This window comes from Helicoverpa armigera, chromosome 6 (assembly GCF_030705265.1).
Source record: "Helicoverpa armigera isolate CAAS_96S chromosome 6, ASM3070526v1, whole genome shotgun sequence".
Classification (NCBI taxonomy): Eukaryota; Metazoa; Arthropoda; class Insecta; order Lepidoptera; family Noctuidae; genus Helicoverpa; species Helicoverpa armigera.
This window is the reverse complement of record NC_087125.1, coordinates 6,023,546-6,037,190: the sequence shown is the minus strand read 5'-3', so window position 1 is coordinate 6,037,190 and position 13,645 is coordinate 6,023,546. Positions and strand designations below refer to the sequence as shown.

Below are 13,645 nucleotides of genomic sequence, written 5' to 3'. Positions count from 1 at the left end.
TGATATAAAATAATTTATTAAGTTAACATCCTTCTATGTGTACATACATAACAATACGAAAGGCAGTTTAGTAATTTTCAAGCAATCTCTATCAGGATTTCAACATTCATTACATTATACACCGATAAAACTCTCATTTAATCAAAATGTACAATTTTGATTTCCTACAACTCTATATATACTTACTAAAATTAATATGCACTTAATCTTATGAATGAAAATGATTTATAAATATCCACACAAAACAAAATGAATATCAAATTGCAGCATTGCACATGGTTGTTATCGAAACACTTACATACATCACTAATTCAATCTTAAAATACATATAAAATGAACCAATTGGATATATAGACAGCCACATAGATAACATAGATAGGGGACATGATTTTATGCATGAGTTACACAATATTCAACAAAATTTTGGTACAGTTTAGTTTTTGTAGAATTTCGAGCCATCCCTGGCCATGTCAACAAGTGTTTGAGCGGGCTTGAAGGGTGCTCCATACAGACCATGGAACTCCTCCATCTTCTTGACCAGTTTATCAGCACCATATTGATCCACCCACCTACAACATAATGGTAGAAGTTAGTTTCTATCATGCATAAAACAGAAAAGTACTTATTCATAACAAACATAAAATGGAATGTTATAGTTTCAAAGCGTACCTGAAAGGTCCACCGGTGAATGGCGGGAAACCAAGACCGAAGACAGCGCCAACATCACCTTCCAGAGGGCTGTGCAGGATCTTCTCTTCCAGTGAGAGTACAGCTTCGTTCACAAATCTGCAATAACATTTTATTAGTTGAGAAGAAAATTATTACCATGTTTACCAACCTATTTGTGGTAATAATATAATCCAACTCTTGTATAATTTTATTTGTATGTACCTAGACACCATCCGCAGTTGCTGGTCCTCAGGAGTGTTAGCGCCACGAGCTTCCAATGGGTACCTCTCCTTCAGAATATTGACGGCCTCCTGGTTCACTTCCTTGCTCTTCGAGCCCTTCTCGTATAAGTAGAAGCCCTTGCCTGACTTCCTGCCAAGGAATCCAGCCTTGACGAAGTCGGGCATGACTTCCAAATTACCACCGCTAAAGCGGTCACCGAAAGCCTAAAGAAGAGAGACAAACGTTTATTCTATGTTCCAAATAAAAACTCAATTATTTTACCGATTTTCAAAAAGATGATTTCGCCGTCATTTGACACCCGATTTTAATTATTATCACTTTTTATTATAAGGATGTATTGTAACCTTGGCCAGATCGACAGCAATGTGCGAGCCGACGTCAATGCCGACTTCGTCAGCCAAAGTGACGGCTCCCACTGGGAATCCGAAGTTCTTCGTCAAGCTGTCCAGAGTTTTGGGGTCGACGCCTTCTTGCAGCAATCTGTAATTAATGAAATCATCATACTTATGTAACCAGTTGTATGCCGATTTACGCGAGACACGATTGATTTTCCATTGTTCTCATTAGCGACATACAAGCGGTAAATTAATGAAAAAGTGACGTCACGTGTCTTCGTTGTTGTTAGAGAGGGAAACGATTGTCCATTGTTTTTGCCAACACTCATATTTGAACTGCATGTAAACCGTAATATTACGTAACAATTTTTATATATTTTTTACCTGACGGCTTCGCTCAACATGGTGGAAAGAATCCTGGTGGTATAGAATCCGGGGCCATCGCCTACAGTGATGACAACCTTGCCCTGTTTCAGACCTACGCCGACCGCAGCCGCCGCCGTGTCGTCACTAGTGCCCGGGTGACGGATGATCTCCAACAACTGCATCTTGTCGACAGGGGAGAAGTAGTGCATACCTGGTGATGGAAAAAGTTGTTTAATTATAACTTGTAAATCATAGTAAAAAAATTACACTGAATAACGAATAGCACCGTAAAACTGAGTTTAACGTTGAACAGGTGGAACAATGCACGGCGCGAGTTACGATAGCTTGTATATGGAGCGAATATAAGCTGCAAAGTATACATTTCTTTTTACAGAGGTAAGACGGTATTAAAATTTGAAATAAAAAAAAGCGAAAAATCAAAAGGCGTAAAAGTGCAACGCGATTCGTCGGAAGTCACGGTGAGAAAATACGAGAAACATGTCATGAGTACAGATCAAACAATGTTTAACTTACCAATAACCTTGTCGGGGCGGGTGCTGCCGGCGGCGATCTTCGTAATAGGAATGGCACTGGTGTTGGTAGCAAGGATCGCGTGTTTAGGTATAACAGCTTCCAACTCCTTGATGACCTTGTGCTTAACGCTCAAGTCCTCGAATACAGCCTCAATGACGCAGTCACAGTTCTTCATCTTAGCGTAATCCAGGGTTGGCAGAAGGTTTGACAAGTATTTGTCTCTCTGCAAGCTGTAAAATAAATAAAAAATAAAAACAATAAATAATAATAGAGATTTATTTATACCTGAAGTGGTTCAAGGATATTTGAATAATGAATTACCCAGTGATCCTCTTCCTCTTGACACCATTAGCAAGTCCAGTTTGGATCTGGCCCACACCCCTGAAGAGGCCAGGGTTTGTAGCATCCTTCATGACCACATGGTAACCTTTGTTGATGGACACTTGCACAATACCGGCGCCCATCAGACCAGCGCCAAGGACACCAATCTAAAAAGACATCCAATTTTACTGAGAATCTAAGACAATAATATGTGAAAACGGTCTTGACCACTTTTTTAATTCGTACCTATCAGTATCCTTGATGAAGATATTGAAAAAGAAAGGAAAACGATAAAGTAAAATTCTATTTACACATAAACAAGATGGTAAATGAAATGATTCAAAATTATAAAATCAACACTCACGGTTTTGACATCAACTTTGGACTTGCCAAACCTGTTCTTCTTGCACTCAGTCTGTCCTCTGAAGAGTCCAATCAGACCTCTGCTCTGCGTAGTGACGGCGAGCTCACCGAATCCTTGGGCTTCGGCTTCATAGCCTTCCTTGGGGCCTTTGTCAACACCAGTTCTTACTACATCAAGAATCTGAAAAAATATTATGGATGTAAATAGAAATAGCACTAGCACTAATGTGTTGTCATACATTTTTAACCAACTTAAAAAAAAGAGATTCTCAGTGTGACCTTTATGTATGTTTGTGCGCGATTGTGTCACGTTTGGCTGGACCGATTTTGATTTGGTTTTATTGAAGTTGTCTTTTTTTTCACCAATGACTGTGTTTCGGATGGCACGTTAAACTGTAGGTCCCGGCTGTCATTGAACATCCTTGGCAGTCGTTACGGGTAGTCAGAAGCCAGTAAGTCTGACACCAGTCTAACCAAGGGGTATCGGGTTGCCCGGGTAACTGGGTTGAGGAGGTCAGATAGGCAGTCGCTTCTTGTAAAGCACTGGTACTCAGCTGAATCCGGTTAGACTGGAAGCCGACCCCAACATAGCTTGGGAAAAAGGCTCGGAGGATGATGATGAAGTTGTCTTTTTTTTCTAAAAAGTTATTTTAACAAGTACTTTTTTTTTTAAACTTACTTTCAAAGGTGCTGGATAAAGGCCACGGGAAGCCTTCATAACCTGCTCCTTGGCTTTGTTGAAGATCATGTTCTTAACCATATCCATTTGCATCACACTGGCAGTGATTTTCTCTACTAATCCCTTCTTTGACCTGTCTACTTTCATCTTGCCATTTGCAATGTCTCTTGCAATTTGAATTGCTACTTCCTCTAAATATCTCATGGTGCTCTCTTCTGGTTTGGATAAGCCTGTGTGCAAAATTTGAATGATAAGATTACCCATTTTGATGTACATATTTATAATTTAATCTAAATAATCAGTAAATTATAAGCCTATTAATTGAATGTTCATATTAACTTTACCTGGACCAAGAGGGGAAACTAACAAATCAACAATTCCCAACTTCTTAGCTTTGTCAGCTTTTACAGTCTTTCCAGTGAGTGCTAGGTCCAAAGTCGTAGGTATGGATGTAAGTACTGGCATTCTGAAAACAACCCTCACATATACTGTTTGTATTCATATTTATTTTGAAGGAACAACTGGTCCCATTTGAAAATATGTGTTGATTAGATAGCACATTTATCTGGGTGCATGGAGTTCCTATGGTATGTGGGTGAAACCTGTAGTGTTAGCGTAAGTCATACATCGGAATAGATATCTTTGGAATCATAAGAAATCCCATGATTAATCTTTATACACCAAGTTTATACACCAATTTGTGCATGTGATCCATTCCAATTTTAAAATAGCCACAATGTATGAGAATATATATCTTGAGATGCATGTGCTGCATTTGTGACTTTGTATTTTAAATGTGTGCACCTATAAGTAACAGAAATGATTTGATAATATTTTGGCAACCTTGCAGAGAATATTATTTCATTGCCAACTGTTATATAATGTATCATGCAGGTCATGGTTGCTTCCTATTACCATTTCTGTTACCATGTCATAAAAGTGGACACATTTTATTACAGATATTTTTAAAATTTTCTATTATAATGCATTACAATAAATAATGCATTCTGCTACACTTGCTGTGAAAATATGCAAGGAATGGTTCCTTCAGTGAATCATCTGAAATACCTTTGTGTGCCACCACCTCCAGGCAGTAATCCTAACATAACTTCAGGAAGACCAAATCCAGTCTTAGGATCCTTAACAGCAATACGATAATGGCAGGCAAGAGCAGTCTCTAAACCTCCACCCAAACAGCTGCCCTGGATAGCAGCAATGATAGGTTTGCGTGACTTCTCTATTCTATGGAAAATCTCATGTCCTGAAAAAAGTTGCAATATTAAGTACCAATTACATCAACATTTTTTTAAAGTGCATAGACAAGGTTTTTAAGTACAAACCTCTTTTAGACAAGGTGACAAATTCGTCTTTGGTTTTGCAGGCTTCCAACATGGTGATGTCGGCTCCAGCGATGAAACATCCTGGCTTGCCTGAGATTAATACTGCTGCTTGAATTGAGGGGTTGGATTCAATTTCATTTAGCACCCCATTCACCTCTTCCATAACAGCAGTGTTTAAGGAATTCACCTAAACAATAATTAATTTCATTATAAAACCTTTCTGTAGGTATATTGCAATGTACAGATAAGATGCAAGATATTATAATTTTATCAGAACTGCATTCAGTTTTGCATATAATGGTTACTGCACATGTTAATAAACTAAGTGCAATGGTAGGATTGAAGGTAGTTTAAAACATGTGAAAAAGATCTAAATTGTTTCAAGTTTTCTGACTAGACTAAAAGATGATCAAATGTAGTTACTGGCCACATAAAACAAATAGTTAAATATTAACTTACCTTTGTATTAGGTGAATCAAGAGTGACCACATAAATGCCATTGACATTTTTGCATTTGGTGTGCACCTGACTCCCTGCAGCAGCATAGGTTCTGATGTGTGAACCTAAAATATTAATCAATGATAACTTTATTAGACTCATAATAACAACACAAAAGTACGAAGAAACATTAAGTTTTTGCAAAGAAATCTTATTTTATAAAGTTTGCCGACGAATGAAGTTACCGAGAAAGTCACTCAAAATACTTCTTACCAGCTAAATATTTGAGATCCTTACGGGTCCTCAGGATCTTAAGTGCACTAAATATTTTACTGTTCGACATGTTGGAAAGTTGTATTTCTAAACAAAAACTAAATAAACGATGAAAAGAACTAACTAATTAAATAATTTTGGACCCAGACTTTGAACCTAAACTTTCGTCGTGATGATGGGAGTTAGAGGGGGTGAAGGAGGGAAGGGGGCGCAGATATAAACGTCAAAGAAGAATCGCCATTTTTTTAATGAAAAATTGAGGATGAGTATGTGTCTTTTAAGTTACACATCTTTTAACCTATACAACACTTGATCGGGTGCTGAAATAAAAGAGAACAAACAAAAAAAAATGTGTAGATTAAAACTCTGCAGAGGTAATTATCACTGGTGTGGTCGATAAAATAGGCTTGACTATAATCCCATCGTCACAAAATATTGCAAGTATTGAGTGAAAGACCAGATTTACATTACGCTACCAGCCTCACTTGACTTTCTTGGTTATAGGGATGTGAATCCAAGAATAATACAGGTGTAGTTCCATTTATTTTTCTGTGTAAAACCTGCATAAAATTCAATGACATGGCACAAAGGCTAGAAGGCCATGCCATAAAAATTCAAAAAAAAAATCAATGACAGCTGTCACGATGTCACGTGAATCGATGTGACATTTGACAATTATACAATAACACAAGCTAAAACACTACACATACTTTATTTTTAGTTCTTAAATGAGAAATTCTTTGTATAGTTATGTTTAAATGGAACTAGAATGAAGATTTATAAAATTCATGACCTTGTATATATTGATTTCACAAAAGCTTTCCACTAGCAGCCACAGAACAAGTTTATGTTGGCGGTTATAGATTACCCAGTCGAAGGTTGGATAGAAGGTAATATTTTAACATAAACAAATTTTAGAGACCGCGATGAAACAGCGTAATATAACTCACATGTCCGTTCATGCAAGAAACTAACATTTAAATGTAAAAAATGGTACTTCTCCCAGTAGTTAACAACTACACACAATCATTGTATTAAAATAATGATAGAATGCCTATTTCAGGTGTTGAGATGATTGCAGTCAAAGCTAGTTTGCAGACTAGTTAGAGGATACGTCAGACAACATTCATCAATCAGGCAAAAACAGTCTCACAAAATGTTAATGAAACTAGAGAACATAAAAAACAAGGAATTGAAGAGGTTTCTAGAACATGCATTTTATATTGCAATCACATTGATTCTGATACCTGCGTTCCTCTATTTTGAAATATGTATAGTATTGCCTACAGTAGTGGAACAGTGGAGCTTAGCCTTCTTTTGTCATCTGGGCTGTGCAAGCTTCTTGCTACTAAATATAATGGGTAATATGATTTATGGAATGTTTACTAACACTACAATAAAAGGAAGAAACCTTGAAGGCTTTAACAAGGATGAATGGACTTTATGTAGTGTGTGTGAATGTTTAAGACCACCTCGTGCCTGGCATTGTAACACATGTGATATCTGTATTCTAAAAAGGGACCATCATTGTACATTTTTTGCATGTTGTGTAGGGTACTTCAACCATAGATATTTTATGATGTTCACGTTTTACATTTTTGTAGCAATGGTATATTCTTTTTATTTTAATGTTAAGTTTGTATCTGTATTCATCACCTGGAACCATGGGCTTATCTTGGTAAAGTTTATTTGTCCACTGGCCAGCATTGTGATTGACTTTGGTGATGAGAGCCTCTATGTGTTCTTAGTCGTCATTAATGTATTAGTGGGACTCTTCACTGGGTTCTTGTTCATATACCATTTTAATAACATCCTTAAAGGTAGACTAGTTCCTGAAACAAAAAACTACACTAAAGATTTTATTCATAACAAAGGCTGGAAACTTAATATGATAGAAGTTTTTGGTTCCCGGTGGTACTTAACTTGGATTTCACCTTTTATAATTAGTAAATTACCAGGTAATGGTATTGAATGGCCTGTAGATGATAAGTGTAAATTGTATTAGTGATCTAAATATTAATTTACTTGTTAACTATTTACAACAGTCCTTATACTAACTTTACTAATGATGAACAGCTATGTTGAGTCATAAAAATGCATTTATTTCTACAACAACCAAGACAAACTACTAAATAGTTGAGAGTGCTTTATTTTTCTATAAAAAAATTACAGTTGCATGTCTTATTTGGTCCCATACTTACTGTGTTCGTTATTATTATGTATTGCCATAATAGATAGGATATGATATACTTTGTAAAAAATATACCTCAATGTTCATATGTGTACAAGTGATATAAATGCCTTACTTAATATAATGTAAAATATTTAATTATACACCTAGGTAAAATGTAAAACATGACAAAAAAAACGCACAAATTGAATTATTTTTATGTGGAAATAATGATTTTATTTGTACTTATTTTAGTAATGTACTTAATGTTAACTTAAATCAAACATAATGTGAAAAGGCATTTAAAACACTATTAATTTGTATAATATGTTTATTCACCTGTGTAAAATGTTGCAGTAAAGTTTTTACACTTTTACATTTTGTTTCATTATCTATATTGTTATTTCTAAATCTAAATAAAGTACATAACACGAAAATAACTATTTACAAGTATGATATCAAAATTATATAATATGTAGTTATTAGTTTTATCTATTGTCTATCTGAAGTACTGCTTGTCAATATTTGTGCTAGATATCTGCTGCGTATTCTATCAGACTGTTCCTGAGCGACATCCCGTGGGTTGGGCGATTGATCTTGCGCCGATTCTGAAGGCCTCCTCGAATCAGTTTCTTCTTGATCCGTGTAATCTTCATTGTCTAATAGATTCGCAGTTTCGTCGCTTTCTTGTACCCTGAAATTGATATCATATTAACCGGTTTGTAGGTACTGTATGGACCAGATTTTTTCTGTACTTATATAATAATTATTTTGTGAATTAAACTTTAATCTAACATAATTTCTATGGATGAAAACCGGAACAGACCGAAAATTTGTAAGTAGGTAGAATAAGCACTTACGATTTCACAGAATCTCTCATACTCGGTGACATATTTAGCACACCATTGCTGGCCGAATCCACGATGTATATCAGAACAGCAGCAATGAGTGCAACTGAAAAGAAATTGGTAATGTTTTAAAAATATTTTTTTTTAAATCTCACCTCCCTGTTATGTAGGGCTAGAGTTTTCCTAACAAGCTCCTCAATCCGAACGTGGACTGTGGAATCGTCGGGGACAGCTGTATCTGTGTTGACGGCGCATAAAGTCATTCGAATTTATGCTTTCGTAAAAAAGAACTTTTTAGCTTTAGGTACTTTTTTATACACTTACCAAAAAGGCATCCCAGGAAGAACATTTCCAACATCAAGTATCCATATTTGTCAACAATCATTCCAGCAAAGATTATTACAGTTGCCAGACCCATGTTCTGCACTGCTTGACATCTGAAAAGATTAAATATGTTTTTTGATTAAGTATGTAATTAAAACTCTAGAAAAATGCTTCCACTAGTGGATTATAGTTTTTGCAGAACTTTATGGCATCCCGAAACATAGAGAGAGGGTATTTGTGCTCGAAAATAAGTTGCGAGACGCTGTTAAGTTTGACGCGAATTCACTTATTTACAACATCAAAAGAACTTACATTCCATATGCTGTTCCCAGTTGATTTTCTGGAACAATCAGAGCTACTAATGGCCATAAACCGGCGGCCAGGAGAGAATATGAGATACCCAGTATGATCTGAAAAAAAAATGTATCAGAAAAGTTGTCCCATTCAGTTTAGAGTTTAGATAAATAAATACTTGAGTATTATGTAAGTAGGTCTCCTTACCACACCAATATACGGATTGAAGAAAGTGAAAGCCAAAATAAAATGGGCTCCAATAGTTGTGACTATGCTTATTATAACCCACATAACATTTCTGCCTGTCTTGTCAATCAGGATTCCGAAGAATGGGCTCAAAGCTGCCGATAGCAAGTAGACCATGGAGTTCACATTATTTGCATCTTGTGGCCAGAAATCGAATTTGCGCTCAAAGAACAACCTGTAAATTAATAAATGAATTTCAGCTATAGGAAAATATAATCACAAGCACAACTGTGTATCCTGCCTTCGTGGCTTCTATTCCTGAAGACTAATTTTGTGCCAGAGGTAAGTATGTAGTACTTAAACTTATTTATGCAAGCTAGTGTCACATTTATAACAACTTTGCAGAGCAGTTCATAGTAGGTAATCACAGAGAAAATAATTAGTAGAATTGGTGACTACATTTAATAGATAGATAAGAAAGGAATCTTGGGAAGGTACTCACTTTCCTAATGCAATAAATGGAAAGATGGCTAGATAATATGCCACACAAATTACAGACAGAAGCCAAAAGACAGATTTAAAGTGTCTTATGTCTGATAAATTGACAGGTTCTTTATTGCCTTCTTCATCCTGTCTCCCAAGAATTTTTTCAGCTCTGTAATCCATCCAGCCAAGAATCACGCCACAAATAAGGGATACAAAGCAAGTTAGTGAGGCTGAAAAGACAGTTTATTTTAATATGGAAACATTTAGGAACAAATCAAGTTAAAATGTTGGATAACAGGAACTCACCAATGAATAGTGTCACCCCCAATCTTTCGTATCCTCCATAATATGTGGAAACCCATCTGTATATTGGCTCCATAACCCAGAAGTTAACTGTACTACCAAATCGTGAGAATGACAATTGTAGTCCAAATACCATGTTGAGTTCTTTTCCTTTAAACCAAAGCACCACATAGTTGTTTACAACCACTTGTAAGGATTCTCCTCCAATACTGGAAAATATAAAGAATACATGTGACTTTGAACCACCTAAGTACGCTGGATAAAAATAGGTATACATTTCAGATATTGATTGTTTTAATTTTTTCTTATTTATGTCTTTGACTGTTATACCTACCCAAATACAAATCGTCCAAGTATCATCAGCCAAAATGCATTAATGTAGACTCCAAATGCAAATATTACAGCTCCAATAAATACAATTGTCATATAAATAACAGTGCCTAATCTCACTCCAAAGTACCTGGAATTTAAAAAGAGAAATATGATATCTGTTTATGACCTATCATATTACAATTTAATAATATTTGTGCACAAAGTATTGTATAACATTCCCAGTGTTTTGTGAACATAATTGGACAAAATGGGGTCACAGATATTGTAAACAGCATATCATGTGCAGTTGATTACCTATACATATTATAATGCAATGAGTGCATATCAATCTAAACTAAATACTTGTTGATAATGATAAAATGCAATTTGTTTGTGAGCAGAGCATTAACACAACTTTGTGTTTATCATAAATATTGTAATAGAATATTCCTCATAATTAAACTGTTTATTTCAATTTGTAAAATGTACTTCAGCATTAGGAAAACTTCTGTCTTTTAGATAAGTCTCAGATTTCAATAATTAATTCAGAAAATAAATTGATGCTGTTCACACAGTATTAATAATAATTAGAAATTGTCTCTAGCTACATAAATCAGATCACTAGAAATGTTGGCTCTGAAAACCTAAATACAATAAACTTTCATCAATCAAAAAACTCTGGTTATAAAGTCCTCAGCAATATTATAGAGCTGTTTGCAAATAAAAAAAAAAACAATTATACCACACAATAATGTGAAGTAATTAGATGATAAACAGCTCACTAATTATACCATACAACATAATGTTGAACATACCTATCAACAAGATAACCGCCTATGAAACACAACACCACATTTGGCCATGAGTAAATAGAGTAAAGCAATGCAAACTGGGATGTGTTCAAGTGTGAGTCATCTTTGAAGTTATCAGCCAGCGCTCCAGGAGTGTCATAACAAAAATAGGAACCTGAAACAGAATTATGGATGTAGTTATTTCTATATGGAGGAAAACCATCAATTTTAAGAAGTTTTATGACAAGCACATACAATTACAGTTCTTTTTACAATTCTGTGGTTTTAAATCAATCTTTGAATGAGAACTATAAAAGTTTAGACCTTTGTTATATGAATTTCCTTAAAACAATGGTTAGAATAAAAAAAGTCTAAATCTTACCAAAACAAAGGAAGCACATGAGTAACAATGCCAAAAATCTGTGTATCCTGTTAGCAGGATGACACCATGATGTCGGCTGCACCATGGTGGATCGGCTACTCCCACCGGATTCTGGAGCATCCATCCTAAACGCTTTACTGATTGATATCTTTTAATTTAAGATATAGATTATTAGGGCGGAGAACACATAAATTGTTACTGGATAGTAGGCTATCGCCCTATATCTGGCTAGAAAACTGGTCTTGTTAACTGGTGTACTTAAACTTGCATAGATAATTGTCTAAAAACAAAAACATTGACGAATTTCCGGGTCTAAAACAGTTAAGATTACACTGCACTTAATCGTAATAGTCACATTATTTCTTTTTGATTATTTATGGACGTACGGGTAGGTAGGTTAACAAATGTATCGGGAATTAAAACACAATGCAACGTCTGATTGCGATAATGCAATTGTCTGTTTTGTTAAAGTGAGAGAATGAGAATTATTATCAAGGATCACGTCAACATTCTATACAACAAAGTCAATGAGCTGTCATTAATGTCAGCCATCTGTCAATCTTTGTTCTGTCATTTTAAAGCGACCCCTAGACTTTCTGCACAACACGATACGTAATTGTAATATGTGTTTAATTGAACGTCTAGGCAGCGTCTTACAGTTTTCTCAACCGACACTCATGAAAACTTCGTAGTTATTCGGGGCAGATCCAGGGAGGTCATGGGGGGACATAACCCCCTGGTCTGGGGGGACCTAGGTGGACCACTGATTAAAATTGTTAAACATAGAGTTGTTAAATATATTTGTTACATTATTTATTTACTGTAGGTAGGTTAGCAGCAAAATTGATGAAAAAATCAGCCTTTTATTAAAATCGACTTTATTTGTTTTATGTTCAGTCCGTCAGCTATAAAAAATAGCGCTCCCTCCGTTCGCGTCCTTTCCTTCATCCAACATGCCCTTTTTTCTTAATCCTTCTCCTGAAAAAATACGGATAGGGTATTGTGAAAACCACAGAGTTCTTTGTAATGTACTGAAAATAAAGCTGTCGTTGCGCTGAAGCAGAAATTCAAAATTACTCTCCGTTATTCAAACAGCCTTTAATAAATATGTGTAAGGTTTACCTACCTTTAAAAATACATTTTGTCACTTTAGCTGTATTTTGCTTAACTTTTTTATTTTAACAATCAATCTTATTAGTTAATTAATATTATAAATCTCTCTCTAAGTATATTTTACTCTACTATACTAAAAAGGGCACTCGATTGAGACGATGCGGTTTTGCTGTTTTCAGTTGTGCACGCTGCCATATATGAGCATATCTTAGGCAATATTATACCTTTTCCTTGCAGCCAATTTCACCATTGCTTCTTAGACAAATTATTATTCTTCTCTGTTGTTTTTAACCGACATTGTTTTTTCCAAACTATCTACCTAAGTTTTACCATTTTATGGTTTTAGCCAGTTGGCCAACCCCACAATCTTTTTTATTTATACATTTAAGCACATTACTCAGTGGGACAATACAATCCATTTCTACTTAATTTATAAGGATCTTTTATTTTACCTAAGAACTTTATTCATAATGTCCTGCGTCTGGTCTTCCTTTTTAACCGACTTTCTAAAATGGAAGACGGTTAAAAAGGAGATTAAAAAGGTTTTCGCTCCTCTGTCCGTCCGTCCGTCTGTCACCAGGCTGTATCTCATGAAACATGATAGTTAGAGAGTTGAAATTTTCCCAGATGATGTATTTCTCTTGCCGCTATAAAAACAAATACTGAAAACTAGAGTAAAATAAATATTGAAGTGGGCTCCCATACAACAAACGTGATTTTTTTGCTCATTTTAAATAATGGTACCCTTCTTGCGCGAGTCCTACTCGCACTTGGCCGGTTTTTTTTATGTTTAAAAACCTATTTGAACAATAACATTTTGTTTACAAGCGTACCTATACTTACTAAATGGTCCAATTGTCATCAGGTCCAGGATC

The 13,645-nt window shown here is 35.4% G+C and overlaps 3 protein-coding genes across 4 annotated transcripts; 1 reads left to right on the top strand and 2 right to left on the bottom strand.

The window, feature by feature from the left end:
• Positions 1-5,765, bottom strand: LOC110371935 (trifunctional enzyme subunit alpha, mitochondrial). Its single transcript, XM_021328399.3, has 14 exons — positions 5,562-5,765; positions 5,310-5,413; positions 4,851-5,037; positions 4,579-4,771; positions 3,855-3,976; positions 3,511-3,740; positions 2,833-3,012; positions 2,469-2,635; positions 2,148-2,377; positions 1,632-1,824; positions 1,257-1,392; positions 892-1,115; positions 670-786; positions 1-569 (listed from the first exon to the last, which is right to left on the bottom strand). The coding sequence occupies exons 1-14, from the start codon at positions 5,629-5,631 to the stop codon at positions 434-436; spliced, it is 2,289 nt and encodes a 762-aa protein (XP_021184074.2). The 5' UTR covers positions 5,632-5,765; the 3' UTR covers positions 1-433.
• Positions 5,766-6,222: 457 nt separating this feature from the next.
• Positions 6,223-8,107, top strand: LOC110371937 (probable palmitoyltransferase ZDHHC24). Of its 2 annotated transcripts, none has more exons than XM_064035369.1 (2): positions 6,223-6,451; positions 6,625-8,107. In XM_064035369.1, the coding sequence occupies exon 2, from the start codon at positions 6,718-6,720 to the stop codon at positions 7,564-7,566; it is 849 nt and encodes a 282-aa protein (XP_063891439.1). In that variant the 5' UTR covers positions 6,223-6,451; positions 6,625-6,717; the 3' UTR covers positions 7,567-8,107. The 2 variants fall into 2 exon arrangements, with proteins under 2 accessions (XP_063891439.1, XP_021184076.3); XM_021328401.3 differs by having other exon boundaries at positions 6,224-6,439.
• Positions 8,045-12,193, bottom strand: LOC110371936 (major facilitator superfamily domain-containing protein 1). Its single transcript, XM_021328400.3, has 10 exons — positions 11,658-12,193; positions 11,300-11,450; positions 10,507-10,632; positions 10,176-10,381; positions 9,886-10,099; positions 9,405-9,618; positions 9,216-9,313; positions 8,904-9,016; positions 8,592-8,685; positions 8,045-8,425 (listed from the first exon to the last, which is right to left on the bottom strand). The coding sequence occupies exons 1-10, from the start codon at positions 11,779-11,781 to the stop codon at positions 8,224-8,226; spliced, it is 1,542 nt and encodes a 513-aa protein (XP_021184075.3). The 5' UTR covers positions 11,782-12,193; the 3' UTR covers positions 8,045-8,223.
• Positions 12,194-13,645: the final 1,452 nt, after the last annotated feature.

What these genes read in the sequence shown, in the direction of transcription:
- LOC110371935 (XM_021328399.3), bottom strand. Translation starts at nt 5,631, where the DNA reads ATGTCGAACAGTAAAATATTTAGTGCACTTAAGATCCTGAGGACCCGT. An exon ending in TTGATTCACCTAATACAAAG is followed by an intron (nt 5,038 to 5,309) that starts GTAAGTTAATAT and finishes ATTATTGTTTAG; the next exon opens with GTGAATTCCTTAAACACTGC. An exon ending in TTCACCGGTGGACCTTTCAG is followed by an intron (nt 570 to 669) that starts GTACGCTTTGAA and finishes ATTATGTTGTAG; the next exon opens with GTGGGTGGATCAATATGGTG.
- LOC110371936 (XM_021328400.3), bottom strand. Translation starts at nt 11,781, where the DNA reads ATGGATGCTCCAGAATCCGGTGGGAGTAGCCGATCCACCATGGTGCAG. An exon ending in GGCGGTTATCTTGTTGATAG is followed by an intron (nt 10,633 to 11,299) that starts GTATGTTCAACA and finishes TTTAAATTCCAG; the next exon opens with GTACTTTGGAGTGAGATTAG. An exon ending in CTTGGACGATTTGTATTTGG is followed by an intron (nt 10,382 to 10,506) that starts GTAGGTATAACA and finishes TATATTTTCCAG; the next exon opens with TATTGGAGGAGAATCCTTAC.
- LOC110371937 (XM_064035369.1), top strand. Translation starts at nt 6,718, where the DNA reads ATGTTAATGAAACTAGAGAACATAAAAAACAAGGAATTGAAGAGGTTT.